Genomic DNA, 19,457 nt, shown 5'->3' with positions numbered 1-19,457 from the left:
AAGTGGAACTCGTCTTTCAATAAAAAATGTCCTTTCTTATTATGGTGCTGTAGCTAAATGATCATATTCACCACAAAAGTACTTCTATTCTCTGCTGTAAGAACAAAGTCAATGTACTGGGTGGCCATCTGGAGACTGGTCGAAGCAATTTCTGATGGAAAAATAGTTCAAACTTTTACCACCAGGTTGAAATGTGGCACTGAAGTAACACCAACAACCAGTAATTTGAGTTTGTCAGTACAACAGTGTTCAATATGTACCCTGTAAACGTGAATGACCCTTTGGAAGAGTAAGGCAGTGTGGTCAATGGTCAATCAATCACCTCCCCCCCAAATGCACTAATAATGACTTCCTACTTATCTTTACTCCACAGTATACATACAAATCAATTCAATGTATTACTTTATCATTGTATAATCTTTACTTTATTTTTATTGTATTAACATGATCATTATGTTCTTTTCTCTTTCTTTGTTTTTATTCATTTATTGTATCTCTGACAAGGGTTGGTTGTAAGAACGGCCCATGAGGCCGAAACACTCGTACTTAAATAAAAACCATTCTATTCTAATCCAAGCGTTTTCCCGGATGTTGTTCATCACGCACCAGATTTTAGCGCCACATTTTGATCTGGTGGTGAAAATTTGAACTATTTGTTTCACCAGCATTCCCTTCCCCATAGTCTCCTTAGCCTCTATACGAAGTTTCACTTCAATCTGTTGTTTCAAACAGGCTCCAGAGTGCTCTGAGTAGGGCAACTTTAATTGTGGCCACCCAAGAAGCAAAAACACAAACTTCTGAGAAATACTATTGCAGGGTGGCCATTCTAGGACAATGATAAAATTCACGTATAATTTCCGGTTTTCAAGGCAAACTTTCCAAAAATTCAAGAAGATGGTTTCTCTACTTCAACCTTACGCATTATTGCCTCTCACTACCCACACACAAATACAGACAAATAAATTCACAATATACAGGGACTGTGCGATTCCAATGTATCCAAAAATTCTAATTCCATTCAATTAAATGGTATATAACGGGTGACCACGAGGAGCATTGTTATTTCTGATTGGATGGTACTCGCTGAAGGGGAGTGGTGGAGGGGTGGGTGTGCGGTATTTCACCCTTCGCAGGGATGGCCATTTCAGTCTAACCTTGGTATTCAGTAGCAATGGAACAGTGGTCAGTCGAACACCGCATGTTCACATACGACGCGTATGTTAGAAACGGTGACTCAGTGGTAGCGGCTCAACGAGCATTTAGTCTTCATTTTTGAAAAATTAACTATGTTTAGCTTTTTTGATGTGATTTTTGGTACGTAAGGTAAATGGCATATCCCCACAACCAAGTTACATTCATTCAATAAAATTGATTTTGAAAAATTAACTTTTTTTAGCTTCTTTCAAAATGACAATGCTCCTCGTGGTCACACTCTGTATGTATGTATATATATGTGTGTGTGTGTGTGTGTGTGTATATATATATATATATATATATATATATATATATATATATATATATATATATATATATTTAAAATATTCAATTTAAGGTGAGGAGCTTACATTTGCCATTTCACATACTCAGACTCGAAATACATCTACAAACACAAGTCACAAATGTTACGGGATATATTAACCTATGAAAAATTGTTAAATGTATAAGAATTTCAAACCCAAATTTACCTAATCAACTTCAAGATATCTTGTCTTGCAATAATCTTCCATCTGTCGGATAGATTGTTCAGCAAAGGACACTAACAAAGTAAACGGATTCAGAGAATTATGTCCTATTTTCCTGACAGCTCTCTTTTCTTTTCCTTCCTTGATAAAAATAATAGCTAAACTGCGAAAAACTTGCCTCAGGGCATTAATAAATATGTATAAATTCAATGGGATTTGGATTAATAAAAGTTGCAATTTTTCACGTCTAAAGAGAAAAATTCACAAATAACTCCCGGAGCCACTAATTCATGCATAATTCCCAGAATTCAAGGAATTCCCGATGAGTAGCCACCCTGTAATGGTTATTCCAATACCAGATGTGCAGGAATCTTGAAAATAGGAATATATAAATAAATAAATATTGTATGTGATGAAGCCATACACTCAACGTAGTAAATGTATTGAAGTTGTGTGACCTTTTATTGAGATGTACAGGTACAACCAATATATTCTTGAGTAAAATAACACCAGAACTTACACACGGGAATGGAGCTATTTCTCAAAGCCACGTGGTTTTGTTACATTAACTGAAATATCGCAGTGAATGGAGAATAACAATAACATTTGAAGGAGTAAACACAAAAAGCACACAGCAAACAACATACCTTGAGAAACGTGTTGTTTTCAGTTATTGCTGGCTTTATAGAGTCACCAAACAGACCACTACTAAAAGCCTCAGCACTCTGCTTTGTTCTTTTCTTCTTTGTAACAACAAACTGTAAATGAAAAAAAAATATATCATAACAAATACAAAATTTCTGATCCATATTCAAGTTTCAGTGATAATTGTGTTTTGACTTACTATTTTTTATGAGTTATACATATGTATAACACATGTCTGATTTCATCTCTTTTAACACACAAGGCACGTTTAAGTATGTCATTCATTACCTACATTTTCTTTATTTGAGAAATAATGAATCCATTTTATATCACATATCAACAATGAAATGAAAATAACATAATAAAATGCAAACAACACATAACAAAATAACCAAGCATATCTCTGTGTGAGAGAGAGAGAAAGATAGAGAAGAAACAGACTTGGACTTGAATCTGGAGCCTTTGGTGGCTAGATTGTATATTGGAATTTCAATACATTGGGCTGCCAATGTGCCTTGAGCTACAGAATTGATTTGGTTTATTTTACTTCGCATTTTTGCCACTTTTGGCTAATCGCGAAGATGAGGATAATATGATGAAAGGACACACAAAGAACATGCAAGCCCAGAATGGGATTCGAACCCAGGACCCCTAGCATCTTAGCATGCAGTGCTACCCACATCACCACGGAGGCAGGATGCAAAATTGGAGGTGTTCATTATGTGTAAAAATGGCATAATTCTTTTCTTAGAAAATATATTCCATTCCATTTTTAATAAATTACGAATAAAAAATATAATTTATGAATATTTATGGTGCATTTTGTTTGTATTGTAATATGAACTGGTAGATCATGAAACTCACAGTATAAAGACTTTCATCATATTCTCTTCCAAGCAAAGATGGGAATCTTCCTTTGTAACGAGTTGCCAAATGGAACAGTTCTTCCTGGCCACTGGGCGTAATATCAGCATTGACTCCATCATCTATGTTCAGTTTCCATGCTTTCAAATTAAGCAAATCAGCTTCACACAGTTGTCCATCTGCAATAAAGTAAATCACTTTATAGCTTCAAGTTCTCAATTTTGCGAAGATACAAAGTTGTCAGGTCAATCCCATTTGCTTCTGGGAAATAACATGCAGGCCTTAATACTGTAATATTAAAATTGTGCAAAATTCTGCCACTTTACAATTTTTTATACATGTAAAGGTGTAATTCGTATTCCCTGGTTTTGTAAACTACATGGCACATGTAGTATTTTCTCAAGTAAAGCCTCTTGCATTCATCTATTAACCCTTTGTAGGGCATGCGAGAAAAATGATGTCATTTATTAGACCTAGTGACAGAGACCAGGTTCTTAAAATATGTTCAATTACAGGTCTAAATCCCTAAAACCTCAATTATTACAATTAAATCTTTTTTTTTTTTGCAAACAACTGAGATTGAATGAAACTATGAAATGTACATTTTAGTTAATTAATAAATACACACACAGGAGTCATATTCAGCAAAATGAAAATTTCAGCATTGCGTGTGCAATCATAAAATTGGAAAATGAGTTTTTGTTTAAGTCAACTTTATGCACTTTAAAGGTTAATCAAGACTAGGCCCTACAGTTTAAAGTTGGATCCGAACCACTATGTGCCTCCACCGGATATCGAACTCAGGGCCCCTTGATTACAAGGTGCAGACATTACAACTCTGGCATCAGGGAGGCAATTGGAAAAAAGTTTCTCTTGCAAATTAAATAACTGGTAATTGAAATTATTTTTTCATGTCTCACAGCACTTTTACAATTGTTAGGTTGATGGATCTCAATGGTCATCTGAATCAACCTGTCCATCAATTGAGTCACTTTCCCTTGGAATTTGCAAGAATAACTGTCTTATTTACTCTAATTGCCTTTTGTCCATCCTATTACACCATCTGTATTGCACAAATATCAATCAAAGTTTAATAGAAATCATACACAAATAAACAAAAAAGGTACTTTTCGTTAGTTGCGCACTGAATGGCAGACTGGGTTTTCACTAAAGATGAGGTAAACCGTTAGTCGCGCATGGACTCAAAAACCAGGGCTTCCATGAAAAATTTCCCCTTCTAGTGGCTCAAAGATCTGACTAACACTGAAAACAAAACTGTGGAGTAAAGGAGGAAGGTCAGAAACTCAGCTAGACAGAGGGAGGGTGTTCACAAAACAATCATTGATAAATGGCAACATTAAAACCACACACCCGCAACTAGAGATCGTGCGCGACCTACACAGAGTTAAGGTTCTTCACAGAACACTTGCAAATTTATAAGTTTCATAGAATATTGGTTATCAGAGAGTATCCGTAATTTTTTATTGGTACTTTGTCAGTATCAGTTAAATTTACATATTGGTCCAACCCAAATAATTAGTAATCAAATGCAGTTGTACAATCATATTCACAATATTATTATTTCGACCATTACAGTTCTACAGCATTTTATGTATCGGCCTAGCCTGGATGAAAATATTTGTCAGTCAGTTATGGTTCCTCAGGCCCAATTTCTATCTTGTGTATTAATATTATTACTTATTTATCTTTATCTTGTGATGTGACAAGAATCAATACGAAGTAAAGTAGAACTTCAGAAATAAAGGTAAAAATCTATTTGTAATTGTTTGTTTTCACTACTTTCAGCTCAAGAAAAAATATATATCCTATCGTTATCTCATACAAGGAGTCCCATATTGTATCTACCAATTCCATGAAAAGTGGAATGTAAATACCAAAATGAATCAATCAGAAAATTATTATTGTTTTTAATTGCCTTAAGGTTTAAATGTTTGTGAATGCATACAATTTGCATATTTCACCAACAAAAAATATAAGCACCTGCACTCTATATCCTTCACAAATAAATGAAGTCAAACTTTGTAAAACGTTTAAAGCATAACACACGTACACAGTTTTGTTACTGCTTTTCATGCATTCAGGCTACGTCATCATACTCAAGCTTTTTACATTTGTTAGTAGATCCCACAAAGAACTTCGTAATTCTATGAAACCAGTTCATTATGAATATCTTAATCCAATCTCATGTCTATAACCTTACATTTTTGTGCATAAAATGCCACACACATAATACTGGAATGACCCATAATTATGCTCATAAAATCATAAAGTACAAATTATAAGCTACTTACGGTGTTCGTTGTGATTAGTAAGAATAGAATCCCGAAGAGGAGGTAATATTTCGTTGAAGACAGGAATGTCTTCTTCCTCTGGATAGCGAGTTCCATGCCGACTTAAGAACCAGAATTGGGCAGGGTGACAACTTGAAGCTGAAAACAAGAATAATTGTTTAGAAGGGAAGATCATTTTTATTTGCTGTCATAAAAATTATGGTATGATTTTACAATACCAGGCACTTCCCCAATTTCTTCCATATTTCGCATACTCAATAATTTAGACCTCCTAATCACGAATCTGCAGTTAAAATATGGCGCTCACGGGTAGAAGTTGTAAAATAACCTTGTCAATTAGCCTTAGGACCCTCGAACGATGCACGGGTAGCCCCACGAACCATGCACAGGTAGCCCTACAAACCATTCACGGATAGCCCCACAAACCATGCACAGTTAGGCCACTTAGGTTAGGCTAAAATAGTTAAAATTTGGGGTCATAGTAATATCAGGAATATATATTTCGTTATTTAGGTATTCTAAATACAAAAATCTTGTGATAAACATCGGTTTTCTTGAGAAATCGAGGGTGTCTGTTGCGATCACGGACCCGCTTATTTTGCAAGTTCTACACGTGAGTGCTAAATTTTAACTGCACATTCGTGATTAGGAGGCCTAAGTTATTGAGTACGCAAAATATGAAAGAAATTGGGAAAGTGTCCGGTATAGTAAAATCACTCCAAAATTATCTAATGGTTCCATGATACATGTGTCCACCCTAATATTTTTTTTCCAGAGTTCTTTTTAGTTTTTTTGGGATGAGCAAACATGTTTTTATCAATATTCTAAAGATGGAGAGTTTCCGACGGTAAAAATTTACTATCCATAAACATGCGTAACTTCCTTGTTTCATCATTTTAAACACTCATACTTACGTATCTGCTTTCTCGGAACTTTCTTTAAGGTGTATTCACGTTTTTTTGATCAAAGTAATTGCAATTTTTCACATTACGAGTACTTCTTTATGCATTGTCTCGCTTCCGTACGACACAGTATGGTGCCTACACCTTCCTTGATAATCGCGCATCGTGCATGTGTTTTGTCGATTTTCATTCGTTATGCAGTATTTCAACCTTCGGAACCGAAGAAATACCTGTGAACAAGGCTGGTGTAATCTAATTTTTTTAAAAACTTTTTCGCATTGTTTTACGAAGAAAATTGTAATGGTTCGTGGGGCTATTCGTGAATGGTTTTTGGGGATATCTGTCAATGGTTTGTGGGGCTTCACTTTGTTTTACGAACATAATTTTAACTATACTTGCCTAACCTCACCTAACCTTGCCGGAAATGGTTTGTGGGGCTATCCGGGAATGGTTTTTGGGGCTATCCATCAATGGTTTGTGGGGCTCCTGGTATGAATTTTACCACGCATCCACGACACGTCATGTTTGTATTTTTTGTTGGAAACACAGAAGTTTGGAAACACTGCATTCCAATGAACATCAACAAAACACAAGCACGACACATGATGATGTACGAAGGTGTATGCGCCAAAGGCTATTGTGCATCTGAGAATTAATTTTCAAGAAAAGTAATGAATTAGTAAAATTTTCGTATCCGCAAAACGTATTTCTTCAATTTTACAGGAGAAAGTACTTACCGAACTGACTTTCCGTACACTTTTGAAAGGTCGTGGAAGTGTTTTTCCCATTGGTTAATTTATTTTGCCGGTAAATCATGTATTTTTGAAGATTAATGTCTCTCCAATGCACGAAAGCTGTTGCCTCTATGTCCTTCCACTACGTGAATCAAATGTTGCATGCGTTTGATGATGGCAATTTTAACTATGTCTGCCTAGCCTAAATGAACTTAACCTAACCTTGCCGTGCATGGTTCATGGGGCTATCCGTGAATGGTTCGTGGGGCTATCTGTGCATGGTTCGTGGGGTTTTCGAACCTGAAAAAAATACAAAATCAGTAACACGAAAGTAGGTATTTTTCGATGAAGAAGGTTGCAACACGGAGCGATTTTACAATACAGGGAATTTCTCCATTTTGTTTGAAATTCGGCATACTCACTAATTTTGGCCCCCTAATCACGAATCTGCAGTCAAAATTTGGCGCTCACACGTGGAAATAGCAAAATAATCGAAATTAAGTTCTTATTTCCACACCCTCGATTTCCGAATTTCCCGCCGGTTCCGGGCTCCGCCCCTGGGGTAATCGACCTACCGCCCCCAACCGCTATCGCGGCCCCGCCTATATCTATAGACTCCCTGTTAAGGGCATGTTAGAAAGTGGCCGGATTCACCTGCCCCAAATAAGCGCCAAATTTATACGTGAGCGCCAAATTTTAAGTGCAGATTCGTGATTAGGAGACCCAAATTAGTAAGTAACCGAAAATTCAAACAAATTGGAGAAATTCCCTGTATTGTTAAATTATACCAGCCAAGCAATCGAAATACAAATCAATACAGTACCTTTACCAAAGTTAATGTAAATTTTTAAAATACATGGCTAAAATTAAAAGTTTTAAAAATGTAATGCTGTCAATAGGAATTTGCCTATTGCATTTATTGATTGAACTGGGATGAAATTAATCACGAAGGTACGTATTTTTATTTATATAAATGGAGATATATTTTAACAGCAACCGAAATAAACAAGAAGAAAAGCTGAATAATAGTGCAAAAAAGTGGGAAACATACAGTAACAGACCTAAGATCCATAATAAACTTGCACTTCTTCCACGGACCCATGATCATATTAAGTTTCGCGCGTCCCAGTGTTGCCAAGTACAGTAACAAAAACTAGCTAAAACTTAACATAAAAAAAGTTGCTAAATCGAATTTGCTTGTAATAACACGTAAAATGTGATGTAATACTAATTGCAGAAACAATGTAATTAACAAACAAGCTGCTCGGAATGTTCCTCAAAATTTACGTAGGTGGACGGATACAATAGCTTTCTATTGAAAGGCAGATATCGATCGCTATGCTATATGCCTCCTTCACGAAAAAATAATGCACAGGACCAAAATGCCTTTGATGCACACACACACAGATGATTATATAATCATGGGAAGATGTTTCTGGCTTCTTTCGAGGCATCAATTCGCCAGAAACCAGACTGCACCTGGAGTGTGGTTTGCTACTACCCAGGCGCGGAGCGTCCATGTAAGCCGCATAAGCCGGGCTTACACTTCATTAGTTCTAGTAAAATGTATGTAATTATCTGGCAAAAAAATTCGTAAACAATTTCAAAGTTCAAATCGGGTCGACACCAGTATTCGAGATCCTGTTTGTTAGATTGCAACACTTCAGCGGCATATGGGATCTCCCGCCTTCTGCTTCTGGAAAGCTGTAAGCCTTCTGAATTTTGCCTTACAAATTTCTGACCGCGAACGAGCAGTGCCTACCGTATCTGGATGGAGAAGAGCAAGGAATATAGGAAGAAGAGCGGCCAAAACCTTAGGTACAGCGCCTTGAATAACGTAGTGTGGAAAACGACCCAAGAAACTGGTTCCCCGAGACGATGACAAGTAGATGGCAGTGCGATCGACCCAGGTGCTAATTATGTTATGAAAGTAATGCGGCTTAGTTAGTTTTTGGAATATATTGTGTAGATTTGTTTCTCTAGAAAGGCGGTAAGTGAATTGATGGAAACAGTTATATTTGTGGAGTGATTTGCAGTCACGAAATGGCATTAATTTGGAAAGAAAAGTAAAATAAAATTAATAAATAAATAGCATGCGTAACACAAGAAGAAACATCGCAAAGTGATTCCGGACGTCAGGTCTTGGACTGTGTATTAGAGTTTATTTTTCTATGTTATTAGTAGGGAACGGAAGTTTAGGTAAATAAATGTTTTTTCTGCGATAAGACAGAGACCCTCGTTTTTGCCAAAATTCTGATCATAGCCTTATATGTCAACTCAGCAAATTTTATTTTACATAAAAACACATATTTTCCAGTTTTCCGTATGTAAATACATATTTTGCGAATTTTTATTTTACATACATAAAATCGCTCATTGACTTCAGCTACCTCGAAATCCTCCAAGGAAAAATGTTTATTATCCGCACCTCTTTCATATCGAGAGTGCTAGGTTTGTTTTGTCTTTGAACAAGCTCGCTGGCAGACTTTTGGCGCCTCGTCTACGATCCTACTGGGGGAAAATATTACCCAGATGAGGCAAACGCACAACGTAATGCAGAGCTTCGAGAGTGTTTCTGCTTTTGTCATGTTCTGATTCGGTGCTTGTGCAGCAGTAGGTGTTTTCTCGTACGATATGCCAAAAGTTAAGGCAAGTGTTTCATCTCGTTTGCAACAGTTCTGTAAAGAATATAAGGATGTGTTTTCAACTGATGGCAAAGTGTTATTTTGCCAACCGTGTGGTAAATCTATCGCAGCTGACCAACGTTCGCAAATTACGCAGCATTTAGGTAGCAACAAGCATGTTGTTGCTTCTTCACGTTTGAGCGGCAGACAGGCACTTATCGGGCAACAAACTCCATCTACTTCTGGGGAACCGTCGAAATTGTCCGCGTTTTCAATGAACTTGTGCAGAGCTTTTGTGTCCGCAGATATTCCACTGTTCAAATTAAAGAACCCTGATTTACGAAACTTTCTCTCGAAATATACGAACTTCGAACCGCCTGACGAATCAACGTTGCGAAAAACGTATCTGCACAGGTGTTACGAGCAAACCTTACAACATATTCGCTCACAATGTGCGAATCAAAATATTTGGGTATGTATTGACGAAACTACAGACTCCACCGGTAGAAAAGTGGGAAATGTGATTGTGGAAGTGCTACATAAAGACGTAAATGTCTCAACGATAAATTATTTGCTAGTGTGTAGAGAGCTAGCTGGGGCTACACATGTAACGATAGCAAGGCTTTTTAACGAAGCAATGCAGCTATTGTGGCCGGAAGGCATAAAATTTGACAATGTTCTTCTCCTAGTGACAGATGCTGCAGCTTACATGAAAAAAGCTGCAGTAGGCCTTGCCGTTAGCTACCCCAAAATGGTGCACGTTACATGTGTGGCTCATGCGTTGCATAGAATATGTGAAAAGATAAGAGCTCTTTATCCCAACGTCGATAAACTGGTTTCAAATGGGAAGAAAGTTTTTATCAAGTCGCCTAGAAGAATAGACATTTTTAAACAAAAATGTCCTGAGGTTCCCCTTCCCCCTACACCTGTAGTTACGCGGTGGGGCACTTGGTTGGATGCAGCTGTATATTATGCCCAGAACTTTGAAAATTTTGTATCTGTTGTAAACGATCTCGACAAAGAAGACGCATCGTCTATAGAAATTCTGCAAGAACTGTTGAAGGATCCCTCCTTAAAAGTCGAATTGACATACATCTCAACAAACCTATCCTTTCTCTCTAATTCCATACGAAAGCTTGAATCGTCCGCGAACACTTTGGCAGCTTCCGTGGGTGAAGTCCGTATAGTAGAAACGAAACTGGAAGAACTCACTGGATCTAACTCACAAGTGCTAATGTCTAAATGTACGGAAATTTTTGGGAAAAACCAAGGTTTTCAAACTTTGTGCCAAATTGCACGTGTTTTGGAAGGTGAAGTAGAGGAAGAAGAAGCTTTGGAAAACTTCAGCGTTAGTGACATTTCGTGCTTCAAATATGCAAGAATTGTTTCTTGTGACGTGGAGCGATCTTTCTCACAATATAAGATGCTGTTTAGAGATAATCGCCACAGATTTACAATGGAGAATTTGGAGAAAACTATGGTGATTCACTGCAACTCTTCCAAAAAATAGCTCGCTAAGAGGTAAGCATTTAGAAACTGATTTTAGGTGTTTAAAATGCATGTAATATTTTGTTTTTGTTACCAAATGTTTTTCATTTTTGTCACATATTTTCCTGTTTTTATCACATATTTTCAACATTTATGACACATAAAAAATAAATATTTCTGAGTTTTTTAGCACATAAAGTTCCGTTCCCTAGTTATTAGAATATAAATAATTAGTATCCTGAGAGATATTTCATACCGAGGCGACAAACCACAAGTGTCGCTTGAAAGCGAGCAGTCGGAAATCAATGCAGCCTTTCGAACCGTAGGGACAAAAGCTCTGACTGCACCGTTTCCTCAAGGAGATTTTACACCAAAGCGACACGCGACAAACGATACGAGGATTTCACACCAAAGCGACACGGGTCATTCGGTCCAAGGCAACTTTCACACCGAAGCGACACATGTTGCTTGGAAAGGAGCCAATCAAGAGCAACATTTCACATCGTAGCGGCATGACGGGAAGCACAGGCCAGCGTTCGGTTGGTGAAATCCTCAAGCGATAAGTGTCGCGTGCCGCTTGTCGCTTTGGTGCGCAATCTCACTAAAGCAAGACACTCATTGCATTGCGTATGCGCGAACAACAAACCACGGCAACATGTTGCAAGCTATTGAGGAAATGGCACAGTTTGAGCGACGCACAAGCGACAAAGCGACATGTGTGGCTTATCGTGTCGCCTAGATCTGTTGTTGTAATGTGCGGTTTATCGTGTCGCCTATCTGTTGTTCGCAAGCAACGCTTGCTAATAGACTGAAGGCACCATGTCGCTTGTAACTTAGTTGGGAACTCCCCCTGTAGCGCGTCGCTTCGGTCTCAGCACCCTTCCTTTAAGGAGCTTTCCGACCGAAGTAACAAGTAGCACGCGAATACGCCATATGAACGTGTCGTTTGCTGTTTGGACTGTCATGTGCAATGAATGTTATTTTACAGTCTGGAAGTGTGTGTCACTAGTGTGACAGTGTGAACATTCCGTGTCGCTTGTCCCATTGGTTTGAAAGTTTCCTTACACTCATGTCGACGGCACTAAGAAAGTTTTGTGGGGTTCCCCTTGTCGTTTCATCATTATCATTATCGCCGCGATTAGTTTAAAGCAGAAAAAAGAGACAGTAAATATCCAAAATACAAATGCTTCAGTGTGTATATCTTTAAATGAAATGATGATGATGATAATAATAATGAACCTAATTCATGCACAAAATTTAGTTGCCAAGAACATTCCACGCGTATTTTTTCTCCCGTATTATTAACGAAAGTATGACGATAACAGGACGTGGTCCACTGTCTAGAATGTTCGTTAATATCTTCGCGACCACTGTACAGTCATGGAAAGTAGTTCTTGGGCCACGAGACCTACGATATCGTAACATCTTAAAGCCTGTTGTCTAAGCAACCCAAATAACAAAATTGTCGCTTGGGTTTGCCTGGCGGACCTGGATTCTCGGGAATGATTGAGTATTGACAGCAGCGTGAGTCATACCCCCAAGCCCAGCCATAACAAATAACAGCTGGGTGCCGTGAGACCACCAGAAAAAGTTTCAGGAATTGGTTTCTTAACAACAGCTATTCGTAAGAAAATGTTCTCTTTATTGATATTAGAGTCATTGTCAAGAAAGTTCACTGAAATGGTGGTTTTCGTCGAATCATCATCGCGCAACACACATGCTGTCAACCCAGAAGTCCTTGAAAAAGATTGGAGTTAAAAACAACGTCTTGACAAATGATAAGACGAATCGATATTCATTAGTCCCAACTTAGAATTTTGTGTAAGACATGGATCATCATGTCCTATCATCCTTTTCATAACTTCGTTAATCATCCTCATCGCCTTTGTTGACGCCAAGTCTAGAAATGCAATATAAAATAAGCAAAATTAAGAAATTAATAAATGACATTATCAGCGATTTCACGCAGCGACTCAGTTGCATGTCGAAAAAGTTTCATTAATCGGGAACCAAGGGCCCCCTCGTTGTGCTTCATTGTCATTTTCCCTCCACTTTGCCTGGCCCGATTAACCTGATGTTGATTAATGCACAATCCACAAAGTGCACCAAAGCGGCGCATATTATGAATAGTTAAACTATGTGATATTATGCTAATTTAGAATTTAGTAATAAAATGTGAATTTTGGGGGCTTCAGTTAAGTGGCTGCACATCCATTACGTAATCGCGATATCATCAAATTGTACGAAGCGTGTCTACACCTACGTAAAGTGTCAGTCCCCGTCATAGTCGTGCGTAGACCCTCTGATTAGGGGGGGGGGGATAGCCTTGATGATATTTCAGGCCGGAAAAGAATAACGTAATTTCATCTCACTTGTTTAAATTTTATTGCATTGATGGGTGCGTTTATATATACACCCCTCCCCCCGCCCCACACACACATATAAATACATATATATATATATATATATATATATATATATATATATATATATATATATATATATATATATACACAACACACACACACACACACACACACACACACACACACACACACACACACATATATACCAACAGTAAAAATCATATAAATTGTCTCTCAAATCTGCGCGTTCCTTTTCCTCCCAACAATTGTTCATGCACTTAAGAGAAAACCTTTTAGCAGCAGTACTTCTCTCCTCGGTAATATAAAATGCATTACAGAAAACAAATTGCGAGCGAAGCGACCAATAAATTTTCAGATCCAAATTTTTGCAAAATGAAAACAATGTCTATTTAATACGGGGGAAAATATCATGGAGCGCCATATTATTCTCTTTTACATTTTTTTTTTTTTTTCATTTATATCGTTTGGCGTCCAGGGTTAACTCCCGCCGACCCCTAGCTACTGCTCTGAACTTGACTAGACTGCAAGAAAAGCAGACATTGCGAGCGAAGCAAGCAAGAACATTTTACAAAAGGTATTTATATTTGTATAAAATTTGAAATCAAGGGGGCAATTGCAGCTCTGTCCCCCCCCCCCCCCGCAGGTGCTCTTGGCAGTCTGGAAGAAATAATGCAAGAAAGACGTGAAAACAAAATCCATCTTGAGTATTCTTTTGTCCTGCTACTCTTAGATTCTGCTACTCTTGCTTTCCTTTACTTCCATGTTTGCCCCCTAAAATTGATTTCCGTTCAAGGTTGTGGGGGGCTGTGGTTTCGCCACTGCACCCCCTTCCCCCGTAGTTGCCTTGAACTTTCATCGGCTTTAAAATAATTAATTTTCTTTAAGAGTATAATATAGTTTAATAACGGCGATAGGATTCATCTATCCTAAATTTCTAGATGAAAATATAATAATATAGGGCATAGATGTCTGGAAGGGAGGCAAGGATTGCCACATCTTCCCCTTAGAAAACGAATGTCAACCAAAAAGTACGTTTTCACATGTATAATTTGATTTCAGTCATAATAATTTACATTAATTATTATAATGAGGATGCAGGAATGCGATAATGCAACACTATTATCGGGGTAATATGCCCCATGGAAAAATACCTTGCTTGTCTCTTCGTGGAAAAAATCTGCAGACGTCCATGATTAGGGGTGCATTTGCCCTCCCCCTGGCCCCATGGGCGCACGCCTATGATCCCCGTGATGGAATATGTAGCGCAAATCCAGGGCTTTAAGATCAAATTTGTTTTGTTATTGTTTTTATTAGTAATTACCTCAGTTTTCTTCCTCTGAAGTTAAATTATTCATGACGACGATTTATGATTACATTAAAGACATGAATGAACATACACAATGAACCCATTTTGGTCGGAACTCGAACTCGGAACCTTGTTCGGCAAGAAATAAAAATATCCTTATGGCATGAGTGTTTCATTGGAGATGTTCCTCTAGTTCCGTCATTTTATCACTAATATATTTCTTTAATATACAATAATAAATCACAACTACCTAAAAATAAATATTATTTTGCATTTTCACATGCATATGTTTTTTTACGGTTAGAGTGTGAACTGGCACCTGTTTATTTAGATTGTTCTTTATGTTTCGTGTGTAGTTAAAGCTAGGAAAAATGCATGAGGAACGATTAGGGCTATAAGAATTCCGTCCGTGACAGAGTGGTTAGCACAGTGCGCTACGATGTCTGATGTCCTGGGTTCGAATCCCGTCGTGCGTATGGGTGTTCTTTGTGAGTGCCCCTTCATCAATTTAATTATATCACTCATCCTCGTCGTCGCGATTAGCAAGAGGTGGAAGAAAAACGACGCTAAATAAGAAAATAAAAATACTTATAAGAATCATTATTTCCGGACGTGTCCTACATTTTATATTTATGTCTGGCCTCTGGAAGGAATTTGAAAGAAATCTCAAATGTCTTATACGTATTTTGGGCATCACGTAACTTCAAATTAGATAGAAAAACTGAGGGGAGTCTAAGATAACGTGGTTCCTTGGAGAAGTATGCTTAAATCAAAGAGTGTACATGGTTGCTACTGGATGTTCGGAAAAACAATTACAATCCCAGCTCAGAAATTACTTCACGATTTTCTAGATCCGGAAAAGTCCGGATATATGTATAAAAATGCTTACTTTGTGAAGTTTTATCGATATAAGTGTCGGTATTTTGTTCGAAGTAACAAGTAATTATTCTCCTTATTGGAGAAAGAAGGCACACAATTCTGTTTTTTCCCAGTGTATACTAGTTTTTTTACATATTAATAAACAAGAACTTCCAGACTTTGTTTACGAAATTGTGAATTTTTTCCTTCCCGAATTCATGGATTGTTTTCTCTTCCTGGACCCACATCGACGAAAAACGTTCTGTCTTACATACACAAGTTGAAATCACATACAGCCGTGCTATTATTTAGCAGTTGAGGAATTTTGAACTCAACCGTTCACTTCAACATTAATTTTTCATCTGAAGATGTGTCATATTCTCGTTATATGCTAAGATGTCCTAGTAACCTATTATATTTACTGCAAATGCGTTCGTGTCCAACATTTTGAGACAATTTGTCCTACTTTCCGCTGAAGAGTGATCTGATAGCCCTATGTGTGATGAAAACTGTTTTTACTCAATTTCTGATATAATTTATTCCAGCATTTCCTTCAACTTCTATTACCTTGTTATTACCTCCAATGCTTACACGACTTTTCCTTTGTGCTCGACCTTTGGGTTCAGAAATGTTTACAACACCCCCATCTCCCGTGTGTAAATAGCAGGCAACAAAACTCTGGAAGACCATAATGTATACAATTTGTTTACTACATATTTTACGAAAATATTAGAATGTTAGCTTGATATAACTGTGGATTGGAACGAACGAAATAAAATACCTGTTTTATACGCACACTGGAACGAGCGCAGGCCAGCTGTGAGTCACTCTGGAAGTGAAGGTCACTGATCGAAGCAGTTAGTGCTTGCTTACTACAAGCAGGCGCCTTATCTTTCCTCAAGGAAACACGGAAATCTTAGTTACTTTCTTTCGCCAGACTAATGGTGAACATTTACAGGAACGTAAGGAGTAGTATCGTATTCTATTGGAATTAGATTTCGTGGTGTTTAAAAGATATCATAACAATATGTAAATCTCTTTTGTGACCTACACAGAACTTATTTTAAAGTTTCATTGACATGTGAAAGCGGAAATTTAGAGATCGTTCTTCCTTACGATTTCTAAACAACCGAAGAGTGTGGTGAACGTAAAACTACTTATTGTTCGCAACAACGATATGCATTATACAAATGGTCCTTAATCAAAAACCCTATTACATCACAGGAAGTGATATTTAAAACAATTCTACCACGTATCCAACGTAACCAATATTCAGATTGATTCCAAGCTTCTGTTTGGGTTATTTTGTGTCGCATTTTTACCTCTTGCGATAATCGCGACGACGAAGATGATGGGCAATGATACGAATGCAATGCTACATCTAAGCCTCAACAGGTTTCAAAAATGGATCCTCTGGCTTTGTAGAGAGTTACGGTGATTTTGATTTTTATTTTCATTTGGTATTTTAAGTCCACTTTATGCACACAAAGGCTAATCGAGACTGCATCTACAGTTTAAAGTGGGATCCTAACCACTGTGTCTCCACCGGGTATCGAACCGGGGACTCCTTGATTACAAGGCGACTCCTCTACTACAGCGCCATCGGGAAGGATGAGAGAGAGAGAGAGGGGGGGGGGGGAAGAGAGAGGGAGAGAGAGAGAGAAAGTTACGGTGACTACGATAATGAAGAATTGAAAGTAGCAGAACGCCTAAGCTATTCTTTTGTCAATATTGGGATTGTTAATGAATGTTATGAATGTCATTTCAAATTGAAAAAAAATAAACTAAAAGATTTCCAGACTGCCATTACAAGTCGTTAATTTTTCTCTTTCCACACATTACTTTGCTACTATGTAGATATTTGCATGCTAAGATGTAGAAAGTGCTGCATTTTCAGTGTTTGGAATTAAGATTTATTTCTGAGAATGGAGTGAGTAGTGGGAAAAGGATCACCTCACATGTTTGGATTATACCTCCCCGCCAAAAAAAGGCACAAAATATATATCGGCTGTTGTTCTTATAAGGAAATATAACATGTATGAATTGTGCCAAGAAATATTGGAGCCTATTCACATCCCTACGGAACTTGGAAGAAAGCCCACGTAGAGATTGGGAAGTTTTGTTACGACAAAATTGGGATGTATAGTAAATTAAAATGCAAAGTTCTACCTTGTGCTTTGCACCAAGCCATGAAGGCGTATAGGGGGTGTGGAGTTAGTGGAGTTAGGGCCCCACGCTTTCTTCATCAGGCCGAAGGTGGGAATGATGTGATCAGCACCACGCCCCTGGCCGCCTTACCCCCTCCCCTTCCCCAGAGTATCCTCCAGGTACCCACTTTATACGACGCTGGGTGGGCACTGAAGCAGCTTGAACAGGTGGACAAAATCCCGATTACCCCCCGTCGGGGATCGAACCCAGATCTCTCGCATGGTAATAAAACGCCCTAACGACTGTGCTACTGCGGCACATACAGTAATTAAGGCAAGAATTGTTTTAGCGTTTCGTTCAACGTTTTTAGGGAAATCATTTTCGGAGATATAACGTTTAGCTCTTGTCGGTTCTGCGACCTGGCTTGAGAAAAGGCGATTTTCTGACGAACAACATTCCACCTGACAAGTCACGTGACTTTCCTACATTTCCTGTGCCTCTTGGCTTTTGCATGAAAGACGAGTTGCTCTTGAGACAGACAGAATCACCCGATCACCTAATGGTGCAATGTGTGTTGCCTACCCTTCCGGCATTATTTACTGCCATTAAAGTCTTATGGGGAAGAACTTTTTTCCACCACTGTACCAAATATCATAGCAATTATCAGATTCATAGAAATGCTTCATGTAAAAGAATCAGACGTTGCAGCGAAAACTCCATTTACTTCCATTATAAGCAGTCGAACACCAAGCACCGGGGTCAACACCAGCGCCTCTAGCGGATCATTTTCGAGTGGAACCACCCAGAGAGCGCAGAAGCATGCCGTTTTCCACACTACGTTATTCTAGGCGCTGTACCCTAGGTCTGTAAACCTACGGCCAGAGGCTTACAGCAGTGTTGCTAACCTCATGTTTAGAAAAAGTGTTGTTCATGGATGTCCACAGTATTTCTTCCACGAGGGAGGATTAAGCATAATACTTTTTCCAGGGTTGGGGGTAGCTAGGTATATTCCCCCATAATAAAGTTGCCTCCTCAAAAGATACAAATTCAACATTTTTATCCAACGCCCTTAAAATAATTAACATAATTTGATGTGACTGAAATGAAATTATATGTGTGAAATATATTATTTTATGATTGACATTCATTTTCCAGGAAGGGCTTCCTCCCCTTGCCCCTTCTGGACATCCAGGTGTCGTTTAAACTCCGTAATTATGCTACATACTAGTAAATTATTCTGCGATCTACATATTATTAATTAAATAGGGCCTCCCCGATGGCGCAGTGGTAGCGTCCTCGCCTTGTAATCAAGGGGTCCCGGGTTCGATACCCGGTGGAGGCACAAGTGGTTCGGATCCCACTTTAAACTGTAGGTCCAGTCCCGATTAGCCTTACTGTGCATAAAGTGGACTTAAAACAACAAATCAATCAATCAATCAATACATATTATTAATATTAATTTGTAACAAAACATAAATATAACTTCGAATGGTTCAACCAACGGGAT

At 38.1% G+C, this 19,457-nt stretch overlaps 1 protein-coding gene across 3 annotated transcripts in view; it reads right to left on the bottom strand.

The window, feature by feature from the left end:
* The window catches only part of LOC145990265 (multiple inositol polyphosphate phosphatase 1-like), a 47,017-nt gene that overhangs the window by 15,385 nt on the left and 12,175 nt on the right, over positions 1–19,457 (bottom strand). The window contains exons 1-4 of one of the 3 annotated variants that reach the window (XM_083125943.1): positions 7,362–7,399; positions 5,504–5,641; positions 3,192–3,370; positions 2,330–2,440 (exon numbers count right to left, since the gene is read on the bottom strand). In XM_083125943.1, coding sequence (XP_082982069.1) covers positions 2,330–2,440; positions 3,192–3,370; positions 5,504–5,641; positions 7,362–7,380 — 447 coding nt within the window. In that variant the 5' untranslated portion in view covers positions 7,381–7,399. The other 2 variants (XM_083125942.1, XM_083125940.1) reach the window with 2 other exon arrangements.

Source organism: Lepisma saccharinum, chromosome 7, assembly GCF_977018435.1.
Source record: "Lepisma saccharinum chromosome 7, izLepSacc3.1, whole genome shotgun sequence".
Lineage (NCBI taxonomy): Eukaryota > Metazoa > Arthropoda > Insecta > Zygentoma > Lepismatidae > Lepisma > Lepisma saccharinum.
Note: the sequence above shows the minus strand (reverse complement) of the source record. Positions and strands in the feature narration are given on the sequence as shown.